Raw genomic sequence first — 12,275 nt, forward strand, 5'->3', positions numbered from 1 at the left:
GAGGGCGGCGGCGCCATCTTGGTACCGGGCAGCGCTCAAAATGGCGCCAGTCTTAAAGGAGCCTCCTCAGCTCCAGCCTGAGAGCAGCTGACTGCTGTGAATTTTGTGGTGATTCACTGGTAGTTATTTTTAACTTTTCTGACGCAATGGAGGACACTGTGCAGCATAATTTCTTTTTAAATTCATAAAGGATGGTTCAAAGGCATTTGTTGTCATTTTATTAGTGTACATCAGGCGGTTCTGAGTGGTTAAGTGCAGCCAATTTTAACTTGTATTCACCAGTGATGTCTGTAACAATAAGTGTATCTGTGACTTTCTAGGAATGTTATGAGTCTTGGCAACTTCCTGTAGTCACAGGCACAGGACCTATACCAGAGGAGCTGGGATCCCAGTACCAGGACACAGCGCTGTAGACTCTTTATCAGCTCAGTGCAATAGCTGTTTATTTCTCTTTTTTTAACTCAATGCTAATTAATAATTGTTCATGTCCAGATACATTTGTTAAATTAAAATTACCTGAAGAAAAAGAGAGTTGTAACTTTCCTTGAGTTTTACAGTAAGAATTACAAGGTCAGATGTGTCCTTTACATAACCAGCATGTAAAGGATCTGACCTCATCCAGAAATTTCTGCTGAATTTCAAGAGGGCATTAAGGTAAAGTTTCATGATACTGTTGGACCAATATAATGTCTAAATCCTGACAGAGAAGGTGGAGGCTTGTGTCCATCCCTTTTTCTCCCTGCTCCTCCCTGCCCACCTCTCTTTTTCCTTGCAGGACCTTTTGCCGCACATCCACCCTGAGCCAGTTCAACTCATGGACCTGATAAAATATTAGCCCTTTTTCTGCCAAACTGGCTTTTTGCTAATATATTTAATCAAACAAGCTCAGTTCAGGGGCAAACAACTATCAGGGAAGGCAAAAGGCTGGCGGAGGACAGGGCAGAGAAAGCACAGGGGAAAATGCCGCTGAGCCATTCGATGGCTCCGGATGTGATGTGAACATTCTTACAGAACCAACTTTTCCTCTCATCTGTTTGTTTCAGTGTTTGAGTTAAACAGAAATTTAGAAAACAGTTTTCCTGTCCCTGCAGACATTCTCTCCTGCTTAATCACCTCAGGGATGCCTGTGGGATGTCGGGTTGGGATTGGTAACCTTTGGCACAGCGGATGCAGCTGCTCCCTCTCCCCATGGCTCACTTTTTCCTGCTGTGAAAGGGAGACACAAATTATTCAGGAGACTTACACGACATGACTCATCCGTGCAGGTCAAGCCTTGTCACAGAAGTAAGAGGGAAGAGAGGGCAGTTTTCTCTCAACACCTCACGGCAGCAAACTCTCAAACACCGATGGAGAGCTCAGCTCCTGCATCCCCGCACTGAAAGCGATGCTATCCCTGCCCGGCCACCCACAGCCCAGGGGTCGGGCAATGCTGCAGGATCTGCTCTAGGTTATAGGACCTTACGCTTATCCCCTCCCTTCTCTAATAATACTAAGACCGCAGGATGAAATTTTGGAGAGGATTTTGACTTAAAAATTCATTTTTCAAAACGACAGAAGGCTTCATTCAAAGGGAAATTCCCTGCCATTGCCATGCTAAAGTATTTACAGCCAGACCACAAAAAATATGCCGCTATGGTCATGCCAGCATGAGCTTCCACCTGAACACCAAGCTGGGTTATTTCCCCAGGCAGCCAAACCCGTGTGAGCCCACCGAGCCTGCTCCCGGTACGCCGTTCCCCAGCAGGGCTGCAGCTGCAGCGCTGCCTTCCTGCGGCCGCTGCGGCTCCTCCCAGGAAGTGCCGGCCGCAGCCGAAGCCTCTCGGGCAGAGGAGAAGGCGGGATGTGTGCCAGGGCAGCCCGGGCGGCTGTGCCCGGCTTTGCAGCGTAAAGCAGCGCGGCCCAGCTCGGTGTAAGTCGGTTTTGTCCCCGCTGTCGCTCTGGCAGCTGCTTTGTCCCCAGCGTCAGCTCCTGCTGGCGCTGCTGCTGCTCTCGCCCTGCGCCCGCCCCGGTCCTGCGCTCCTCCTGAGGCACATCCAGGGACAGCCGTGTCCCCAAAGCTTCCCGGGTGCACCCCCGAGCTGCCGGGGGGGTGCTTGAGGAGCACCGGGATGGAGGAGACGGCTGCGACCCGCGGGCTGGAGGTGGTGAGTGACCGGTCCCCGAGGTGACCTTCTGGCTGTCACCTCCAAAATCCGCTGCTCAGTCCAGTGCACCCTTCCAGAGTGCGCGGTGTCCCGGCCGGCTGCTCCCCGCTGCTGCCCCCAGGCCTGTGCACAGCTCTTACACAGCTCTTTGCTGCAATCTGATAAAGCCTTTTTTACTGCCACTCTTTGATTCTGTCCCCTGCAAGGTAGGTCCCCTTATTCCAGGACTCCAAGGTGGAGATTTCATAGTCATGAGAAATATGATGATCCCATTCTTCCATAAATTGTGCTCTTTTTTCCCACTTAGAAAACAGATGTGAAACCCACTGGTTTTGGCTGGCAGCCGCTTTGCACTTTTTTTAGAAATAACAAAAAATGCAGGTACTGGGGACTTGTATCCTGCATGTAGGGATGTAAAGTGCCCTTAGGAGTATTGAGAGCTACCTGTGGGCTAGTCAGCTTCAAACCTGTTTTAATTAATATTTTGGCAGATTATTCATGGCTGGTCATAATCAAGGTGCATGCATCCTCCAGCCTCATTGCTTTTATCTCAAGTACTTAATAAAACATTCACTTATTTTAGTTTAAAAACTGCATGTTTAAGTGATGCTCTAGAATAGTTGAAGGAACCTGAGGTGAAGGAACAGGCTGCATTGTAGACACAGAAATTAATTTGTTTGGGGCCTTGAAGGGAAGATAATCTCCAAAATAATTTTAGCAATTGAAGGTGACATCCTGTTAATTGGAATAAAACTTGTGACTAAACCAGAGCTGCAGCAGCTGAGAGGCCAGAGATTCTCTGTATGGGCCAGGAAAGTGCTGTTAGGGAGGAAGGGCAGAGGTAAGAGTTACCTGGGCTCAGTGACACTGGATGGGGAGCTGATGCTGAGTACCAAATTCCCAGAGGATGTCCTCTCGCTGGTGTCCGTACCACTCCCATCAGTGCAGAGGAAAGTGGGGAAAGCCTGGATTGGGAGAGAGAAGGCAGAAGTTATGGTTGCCCTTGTGATCCTGATTCTGTGTGTCATGGGCACAAAGTACAGCCCCAGCACTGTTGGACATTGCAGTGACGACACACAAAGCAGCTCATTTTGCCTTTTCCTCTCTGTGGCAGAACAACCTCAGCTTTGGGTCTGGGCCTGCCCCATCCCAGGTACCTGTTTGCTTTAACCCTGTGGTGAAATTGTCTCAGCCCTCTCCTTTGTCTCTGGGGAATTGCAGGTCTGTGCCTGTAGGAGTGAGGCAGCAGGAGCCGTGGCATGCTCAGGAGAGTGGGACTGTCCCTGCGTCACTTCTTGCTGGGGAGGAACAGCAGTGCTGGACATAGCTCCTGCTCCAGAGAGGTATGGAATGCCCAGTGGGACTGTTCCTGGCTGGCAGCCTGCACAGGGCAGCTCACCTTGGCAGTAAGGGCAGACCAACCATGTCAGGAAAAGCCACTTTGGTGCAACTTCCTCTGTACCTGCTTATTTCCAGGGAGTGTGTTTAAAGGATCCTCATAAGTAAGGGGATATCCTTCATAGAGGTGAAGGCTCCTTTTTTGTGAGGTTGCTTCATCTGATGGTCTCCACTAGAGCCTCTTGGCTTGCAAAGTACTTGGAAAATATCAGCATTCCACTCAGAGATCCCAACATGTAGAGCAAGGGAGTCACACACAGCAGAGTCAGTGGTGGAAGACCAAGTCTTCTGCACTGGTACTCAACTCTCCTGTGTGGCTGCCAGGCAAACTCCACCTTCTGTCTGGGGACCAGAACAGGCTGAAACAGATTTGAGGGCTGCATGGTCCTGAGCCTGTGTTGCTCTCCGGCAGCATCACACACAGGCTGAGGATAGGATGGGATGGAGAGGACATCAGGGAAAAAAAAAAAGTATTTGTTATTTCTGGTCCTGAAGCAGACAAAGCCTTTCATCAGAACTGGGAATTTCAAGGCTTGAGGGACCTTCTTGCCACTGATCCCCATCACACTTGGTCATCTGTTAAATTCTCTGACCTGCAGCAGCCCCACCTTGCAAGAACAGCACCAGCTGTTAATATTTTACCTCCAGATATCTTTTACTTCCCAAGCCATAAATCCTTTTGCTCCCAACCAAATCAGCTCAGGCACCAGGTCTTGTGACTGTAACAGCCATGAGCTTGTGCAGAAAGAAAGAGGAGGGGAGGGGAGAGGAGAGAGGCTGCCCTGAAGCCAGTGACTTCTGCTTGTCAATGGCTGGCTGCCTGGCACCAGGGTGGAGCAGAGTCCACCTGGTGCCCTCTGAAACACAGGGCTCCTCTGCAGGGTGTCTGCAAAGATCTCTGGTAAGGGCTGAAGCTATATATAAATCTAAGGACCTCAGCAAAAAATATCCTTGGGGAACTACCCAAATTCTGGTGCAGTGATGTGGGAACAGCAGAGCACAGACCCCTGCACATCCCAGCTCTGCATCTCACCTCAGCTGCTTTCACATGCCTTCCTTGTTCCAGTTCAAATGTATTTTATTTACTGTGGTGACAATGGTTTTCTTGACTCATTGCTTCAGGGCTGCCCTCCTCGTGCCCCCATGCTGGCTCTTTCTGGTACACTGAGCATCATTTGTCTCCAGTTTGCAGCCCCTTCCCTGTCTGGGTACCTTTTCCCTGCTCTGCTGAGTTACTAAATTCTGTCTCTGCCTCTTTTCATCATCCTCGTTTTGAATTCCCCATAAAGCACATCTAACTTTCTCCCACTGTGCTTATTCAACTGGAAGGAGGGTTTTTCTTTCAGTGTTTCCTCCTGTCTTTCTTTCCACTCCCCTGAGCCATGATGTACATGGAAATTACAAACCAGTCACGGCATGGTACCTCAGTGTCTGCTACATCACACTGACCTCTGTGCTCTGCTCTCTCTTACCTGTACCTAGTTACTGCTTGGGTTTGACGTGGACTTTAAATAGAAAACCGCACATTTTACAGGATCTAGAGCAAGCCCCCCCACCAAGCACTTCATCAGGACAGAAGGGTATCTACTTCTGCTACTTCACAGAGCAACATGGAATAAAGTAGTTCTTCTAGGAAAAAGGGGTATTTCATGGCTTGTAGAGTAAGGAGGTCCTTCTCTTGAAGATGGAGAGGTTATGGAAGGTAAAAGCCTGAGGTCTGGGGTCCTTGGCCTGGCTGTTAGAGCCCAGCTGAGCTTGAGCCCATGACTAATCCCAACAGGTAATGAGGTTTAAGACATTGCCGTCTCCCCAGGGAGTGTACAAAAGCTTCTCTTGTTCATTTGTTTTCCCAATTCTTGTTGAAACTTGTAAGTGAAAACAGAAACCACTGCAACAGTATTACTGCTCTAAAGTCAGTCAGGAACAGCCCATGAAGCAATACTAAAGGGCACACCTGTTGGGAGAAACTTCCCTGGGGATGCCACAGCCCCTTTGTGGCCTCATTTAAAAGCTTCAAACTCACTTTCTTTCTCACTCTCTGCAGGCAAAAATGTCAAGGCCAGTGCAAGCTCGGAGGCTAGAGGGAATAGATAAAAATATCTGGTGAGTTAAAAGAATTATCTGGTTTACCGAGGTGGTAGATATGGTTTCAGGTGTCCTAAAACCAGACTGAAACCACAGTAGCCACACAGCACAGAGCAGAAGTTTCTGCTCAACTGCTTTGCATGTGCTCAGGAAGTACATCAGAGTAAGGTTTTCCCAGAAGACCTTACTGTGGGTCAGTTCTGTACCTGCAGCTCTCATTTCATGATGTATCAGGTGTTTTGCACCACTGGGCAGGCAGAAGGATGACCCTCCCTCTGTCCCATCCACCCAAATGATCCCAGTGGCACCCAAATCTGAGCCAAATATTTGCTGCACACTGGCTGCAGCCTGGCACCTGCTCCAAGCTTGCCTTGGGGCGCTGCAAGCAGAGAGGCAGGTGAAGGGCTGCTGCAAATGCCACTCCCATCCTGCCAGGCACAATGTGGCATTTGGAAAGTTGCATGCTGGAAGAGGAGGTTTAAATGGTGTTTCCCCAAGGCCCTGCTATGCCTGGGTTCAAGCCACAAACTGCCAGTGAGCTGGCTCTGGTTTGGTTTGGTTTGGTTTGGTTTGGTTTGAGATGAGCAGTGAGTACAGCCCACCTTGCCCTCTACAGAGGCCTTCACAGTGAGTGAAAGTGGAAGTGAGCTGCTAAATTTTGCAGAGCTGGTATGAGCTTGAAAACCTCCAAGTCCCCTCCTACTTGGTCCAGTGTGATCAGAAACACCACAGGCTTTCAGCTGTGTCCACACACTTGACCACAGGAGCTGTTTCCTGAGAGAAATCCAGTGCAATAGTTCATCATCCTTGGTTTAATTGCAACACGTCTGAAATGACCTGTGCTTGGTCCTGCCTGCCTGTGAGCAGCAGGGTGGCTCTGCAGGAGGGACACCAACCCCACCCCTTCCAAAGGGATGCTGCAAGCAGACCCAGTGCCAGCACACTGCTCAGACCCTCTGAAAGTGCTTTTGTTTCCCTTCTCTCCAGGGTGGAGTTTGTAAAACTGGCTGCTACCTACTCCAAGGTGAACCTGGGCCAGGGCTTCCCCGACTTCCCTCCACCAGACTTCCTGACAGAGGCATTCACGAGAGCCCTCGGGGGGAACCACATGCTGCACCAGTACACCCGTGCCTTCGTGCGTGGACAGATCTCCCTCCCCAGCACTACTCCCTCACTTCCCATCAGCCTTGGCTGCTTCAGAGCTCATCAGGCAGCAATAAACAGGAAAAAACATGAGGCAAAACTCTCATGCCCACTGTTCCCAGTAACTCCCTGCTTTACTGGGATGTTTGAAGCAGCTGGGCTGGAAGAAGGGCTCCCCTTCCAAAGGTTCATTCTTGGTTTAGGAGTCTTCTGCAACCCAGTTCCCACCCTCCTCTCACCCCACAGGGCCACCCGCCTCTGGTGACAGTCCTAGCCCAGTTTTTCGAGAAGCTGCTTGGACGAGACCTGGATCCTATGACAAATGTGATGGTGACTGTGGGGGCATACCAGGCCCTGTTCTGCTGCTTCCAGGCTTTAGTGGATGAAGGTGATGAGGTAACCCAAGATTAGGGCTTGTTGCACTGGCAGCCTTCCCCCAGGCGACCTGCAGGCTGGTTTTCATTGCCCTTTTCCAAAGCAAAACTAGTTTTATGCCCATTCTGCAGTACTTGAGTTTCCAAAGGAAGAATTTTTTTGCTGCAGGGTACTGCCTCATTTCTGGATAAAGCAAAATAACCCTTTTTGTCTTGAGTGGTGGTGTCCTTCCTGACACTCCCCACAGGCAATGCAGGTTCTCCATTACAGTAATTAAGGGGTTAAAATGTCCTATCCCTCCCATTGCACTCTGCACTCCTCAGGGAAGGTCCTGAGGAGGATGCTGACATGTTCCTTTCTTCAAGGTGATAATCATTGAACCCTTCTTCGACTGCTATGAGCCGATGGTGAGAATGGCTGGTGGGACACCTGTGTTTGTCCCTCTGAGACCGGTGAGTGGCTGGAGAAGGGAAGAGTCACAGCAGTCAGCAAAGAGGTGAGCGGTAAACAAAGTGCAAAGCAAACCAAGATTCCCGTGTTCTCTCTAGAATCCTCCAAAAGATGGAAAATTGATGTCTAGTGCAGACTGGCAGCTGGACCCAGCTGAACTGGCTTCTAAATTCAGTGAACGGACAAAAGCCATCGTCCTGAACTCACCCAACAACCCTCTGGGCAAGGTAATGCTGTTGGCCATGCTGGGCTCTGGAAGCTGCTGGGGTGCTGCAGCCGCATTTGCAGTGCAGCAGTGACTCAACCTGTCTTGCACACAAGGGAAGTGGGTGTTGTGGGGGCTTCACATGCTGTGCTCAATCTCCTGGTGCTTTTTAGCCTTGTGTTTTGTGCCAGCAGTGCTTTTGCCTTGTTAGACCACTGCAGCCAGTTCCTACCCACCCTGGCATGCAAGATGGTGCCAGGAGGATACACACAACCTTCAGGGACAAGCAGGGACAGGCAGGGGCTCAGAAATGCTCCTGCTGTAGCTCTGCCACACTCTGTGTCTGCTGCAGGTGTTCAGCCGTGGGGAGCTGGGGCTGATTGCAGAGCTGTGTGTGAAGCACGATGTGCTGTGCATCAGTGACGAGGTGTACGAGTGGCTGATCTACGATGGGAAGCAGCACATCCGCATCGGTACGGGGCTGAGCTGGGCTGGGCTGAGCTGAGCTGGGCTGGGCTGGGCTGGGCTGGGCTGGGCTGGGCTGAGCTGAGCTGGGCTGGGCTGAGCTGAGCTGGGCTGAGCTGGGCTGGGCTGAGCTGGGCTGGGCTGGGCTGGGCTGGGCTGGGCTGAGCTGGGCTGGGCTGGGCTGAGCTGGGCTGGGCTGGGCTGAGCTGAGCTGGGCTGGGCTGGGCTGGACTGGACTGGACTGGACTGGAAATGGGGATTGCACTGGTGGCCCCTGGAAATCTCAGGAGCTGCCTGCATTCACAGCTGTACTAGGCATGAATCCCCCACTGGAGGTATTTTGCTGCACTTCAACCCCAGCCTCCAAACCAGCTCCTAAACAGAAGCTCTGACTTCAGAGCCAGTCAGAGGGGAGATCTAGAACAAAATGGCTCCAGTGAAACTCCAGTTTTTTTCCCCCATGCTTTGTAAAGCCACAGTTTTCTGAGTGTCTCTAGTTTCAGGAAATCCATTTCAACATGATTTGAGCCTGTTCTTCCAGTTGGGAGTAACATGCCATCACCCTGATGCAGGGTGATGGTGCTTGGCATCTCCAAGAGCCCCTGGGGCTGGGTACATGACTGTGAAAATGCTTAATTAAAAAGAGATGCTCTTGAGAAACCTGGCTGCCTGCTTGGGATGTGCTTTGAGGCTCATCCAGGTGAAAGATGTGCTGTGAACACAAAAGATCACTGTGGGTTATAGTGGACAGAGAGCTCCCATGTGCCATTAATGCAGCCCAGAAAGGAGCATGCTGAGCTCTGCCATTGGGGCTTCTCTCCTTTCATTGCCAGCCAGCCTGCAAGGGATGTGGGACCGCACGGTGACCGTCGGGAGTGCTGGGAAGACCTTCAGTGTCACTGGATGGAAGGTGAATATCCCACGTGGCCCCTTGTTGTGTCCCTATCCCTGTCCCTTTGCCATGGCACAGCACTGGGGCCACGCTCAGCTTTGAGCCTCAGGGTCTGAAAGTACCAGAGGTGCTTCATGAAAGTTCTGTGTTGAAAATACAATGAAACCAGCACAGGCACAGAAAGGGGAGCCTGAGCAGGTACCCAGAGACTCAGCATCTTCCTCCTCCTCTCCTGGCCACAGGTGGGCTGGGTTGTGGGACCTGACAGGCTGCTGCAGCACCTTCGTACTGTGCACCAGAACTCAGTGTACCACTGTGCCACAATTGCCCAGGTAAGGCAGCTCCCTGCACCTGGCCCTGCAATTCCCAAGCCTTCAGAGCAGGGCTAAGAGATGGTCATTTTGCCCACAGCTGACCTGAAAGGCACACAGAAGTGATTTGTGGTGCCCTGGAGAGACTCCTTCCTTTCTCCCTACAGTTGCCCCATGTCTGGGAGAAAGGGGAGAGTCCAGCCTGCCTGGAGTATATTCCTTATCTTGCATTGACAAATCTAAGGGGCAGTTCAGAGCGGGCAGAGGCAGAGAGCTCCCTCATCACCTGTGAATTGCAGGAACTTCAGTTCCCAAGAAGGCCTTGATCATCTTCCCACTGGGCACTGGCTCCTCTCTCCTTCCAGGAGGCCGTGGCTCAGGGTTTCCAGAGGGAGCTCAGGCTCTATGGAAAACCAGAGAGCTACTTTGTCCAGCTGCCCAAGGAGCTGCAGCAAAAGAGAGACTGGCTGGTTCAGAGCCTGGATGGTGTGGGGATGAAACCCATCATCCCCGAGGGCACCTACTTCCTGGTGGCAGACATCTCCCAGTTCAGTGAGTCACCTGCAGTCCTGCCCAGGTGGGCTGGGTGTGGGGGGTGGTACTGGCAGGGACAGGAACCATCATCAGAGCAGGGGTGGACTGCATGTTCCCCATCCAAGCTGCAAGGATGTGGGCTTGGTGCTCAGCTGAGGCACCTGGCAGCTGCCCCAGCCTCTGTCCTGCTGTGCTTCTCCTGCAGAATCTGATGTCCCCGATGCCCCCAACTCAGATGAGCCCTACGACTACAGATTTGCAAAGTGGATGGTCAAGAGCAAGGTAAATGGGTCTGGCCCGTTCTGCTGTCTTCGCCCTGGGTGGGTTTGTGCCTGCTGTGCCCAGCCAAGCTCATGGCTGGGGGCCTGGAGTTCACCCACACTGGGGCACAGCAGGCTGCAGGCCAGCCCCAGAGCAGGAACCTCAGCTCCACGTGCTTCCCCTTCCCAGGGGCTTGCTGCCATCCCGCTCTCCGCTTTCTACAGCGAGGCCCACAAGAACAACTACACCAATTTCATCCGGTTCTGCTTTGCAAAGGTGAGATATGTGACAGCACTAAGGAAAGCAAGGTTGGGACTAATAATCAGGGCTGGTTTAATGAGAGAAATGCTAAGAAGAAATGCAGGATGCCTTGGGCGTTGGAGCCCCACCATGGCATCCCAGCTGGAGCAACCACTCCTGCAGACACATGAGCTGAGCTGGGGGCAGCAGATGTGCCAGGGCCATCCTAAACTTTGTCCCATCAGCATCCTACATTTCTTGGCCAAGGAAGGGACTCTCTAGGTGCCCCTTCAGCTGCCCAGTGGCTGTGCCTGTCCCACAGATGGCTGTGCTTGTCTCATACAGCCTGCAATGCTCCAGAATGAGAAAAGGATTTTTGTAAAAAGAATGGCTGCAGTGAGGGGGAATAGGATTTGTCTGGGAGCCACCAACCAAACCTGTGGTATTTTTTAGGAGGAAGCTACACTGAAGGCAGCAAATGACATACTGCAAAAATGGAAACAGGAGAAAACCAGCTCCTGAATGCACTGAGAAAGAACCAGGCTGTCCTTGGTCCTCATCTGCCCAAACTGTTCTTCTTCACTTGTCTACAAACTTGGATATGTTCTTACTTCAGTGCTTTCAACAACATTTTCTGTCAAATTTCAGACAAATTTTTAAGTTTTTTCCAGGCCCAGGGCCTGGGGAACATTTTCAGTCACTGTGAAATTATTTCAATAAGTGCAACTTTGTATGCCCTGACAGTATTTGACATTTCTTACATGTAAAAACTTGGCTAATCAGTTCTGGGATGCATCCAGCAACACACAAGGTGAGGATGGCTCCTGGGGTCTGTCTCACCACCAGATTCTGAAAAGGTGTTTCAGGACCTGCCTTTAAAGCTGTGCTGGTTAGTGTGGCTTGTCTTGTTCCACCACCCCACTCAGGGCAGCATTTCCACCAGCCCTCACATTCTCACAGGACTAAACAGTATCACCAGCTATCAGTAGGGTGACTCCTATGATCCTGATGATTATAAACCAAATGAAATGACATTTCCCATCATAAACTATTTTCCCACTATTTTTTTTCTGTGCATCTCTGGGGAAGATGACCACAGAATTGGTTTCCCCTCAGGAAACAGGCTTTCACCAGTAACCTGGCTATTGTCGAACCTTCCAAATTACTCCCAGCACTTTGTCAGGGCTTGGCAGCATCATCCAGGCTGCAGAGCAGAACCTTCTGGCCTTTGACAAGTGCACACAGTGGCAGGGGAGGATGGGTACCATGGCCTTGGCTGCTCCTACTGCAGGTGGCCACCACAACCTCCCACCCAGTGAGCTGGTGAGGTAACATGAGCAATTCTGGAGAGGTAATTCTTGCATCAGTGTCGATTTCAGCCTGGATAAGAGTGTAAAACATCAACCATGCAGGAGTTACGTGCAACAGACTGTGCAATGAGTGTTTGTAGCAGTTAAATTATTAAAGTGGAATTACTGCAATCATGGAAGAGTAAATGTCTCTGTAATAACTGCAGGACTGATGGAGATCTCCTTGAGAGCTGCCTCATCCGTGCTGGGTCCTGTGATGGTGGCTACTCGTCCCACTCAGGCTGGTGGGGAGAGCTCCGTATTGGGCTGCAGCTGGTGATACCAGTCCCCTTGGGCCAGCAGGAGGGAGGGAGGGAGAGAGGGAAGGAGGCAAACAGCCACCTATCTACCTGCCTTTCCTGGTGTCACATCTCATCTGCTTGCTCAGCCTGACTGGCTGAGGGTGCCGCTGAAAGCCCTTTT

General features: G+C 51.2%; 1 protein-coding gene and 1 long non-coding RNA gene across 4 annotated transcripts; one reads left to right on the top strand and one right to left on the bottom strand.

Moving 5' to 3' along the window:
* Positions 1–128: 128 nt before the first annotated feature.
* Positions 129–5,576, bottom strand: LOC131586686 (uncharacterized). The gene is made up of 3 exons (XR_009279207.1): positions 3,607–5,576; positions 2,997–3,109; positions 129–1,206 (listed from the first exon to the last, which is right to left on the bottom strand). It is a non-coding gene; the product is annotated as an uncharacterized LOC131586686 (long non-coding RNA).
* Positions 1,762–11,987, top strand: KYAT1 (kynurenine aminotransferase 1). 3 transcript variants are annotated; one of them, XM_058853799.1, is made up of 14 exons: positions 1,762–1,909; positions 3,366–3,487; positions 5,587–5,645; positions 6,615–6,762; positions 7,017–7,166; positions 7,511–7,597; positions 7,694–7,822; positions 8,153–8,273; positions 9,099–9,175; positions 9,400–9,489; positions 9,834–10,020; positions 10,208–10,284; positions 10,453–10,539; positions 10,957–11,987. In XM_058853799.1, the coding sequence occupies exons 2-14, from the start codon at positions 3,404–3,406 to the stop codon at positions 11,023–11,025; spliced, it is 1,365 nt and encodes a 454-aa protein (XP_058709782.1). In that variant the 5' UTR covers positions 1,762–1,909; positions 3,366–3,403; the 3' UTR covers positions 11,026–11,987. The 3 variants fall into 3 exon arrangements, 2 of the variants coding, with proteins under 2 accessions (XP_058709782.1, XP_058709784.1); XR_009279206.1 differs by lacking the exon at positions 10,957–11,987 and having other exon boundaries at positions 9,834–10,045; positions 10,453–10,496; XM_058853801.1 differs by lacking the exons at positions 5,587–5,645; positions 6,615–6,762.
* The last annotated feature ends 288 nt before the right edge of the window (positions 11,988–12,275 follow it).

The sequence above is a fragment of the Poecile atricapillus genome, chromosome 20 (assembly GCF_030490865.1).
Source record: "Poecile atricapillus isolate bPoeAtr1 chromosome 20, bPoeAtr1.hap1, whole genome shotgun sequence".
NCBI lineage: Eukaryota > Metazoa > Chordata > Aves > Passeriformes > Paridae > Poecile > Poecile atricapillus.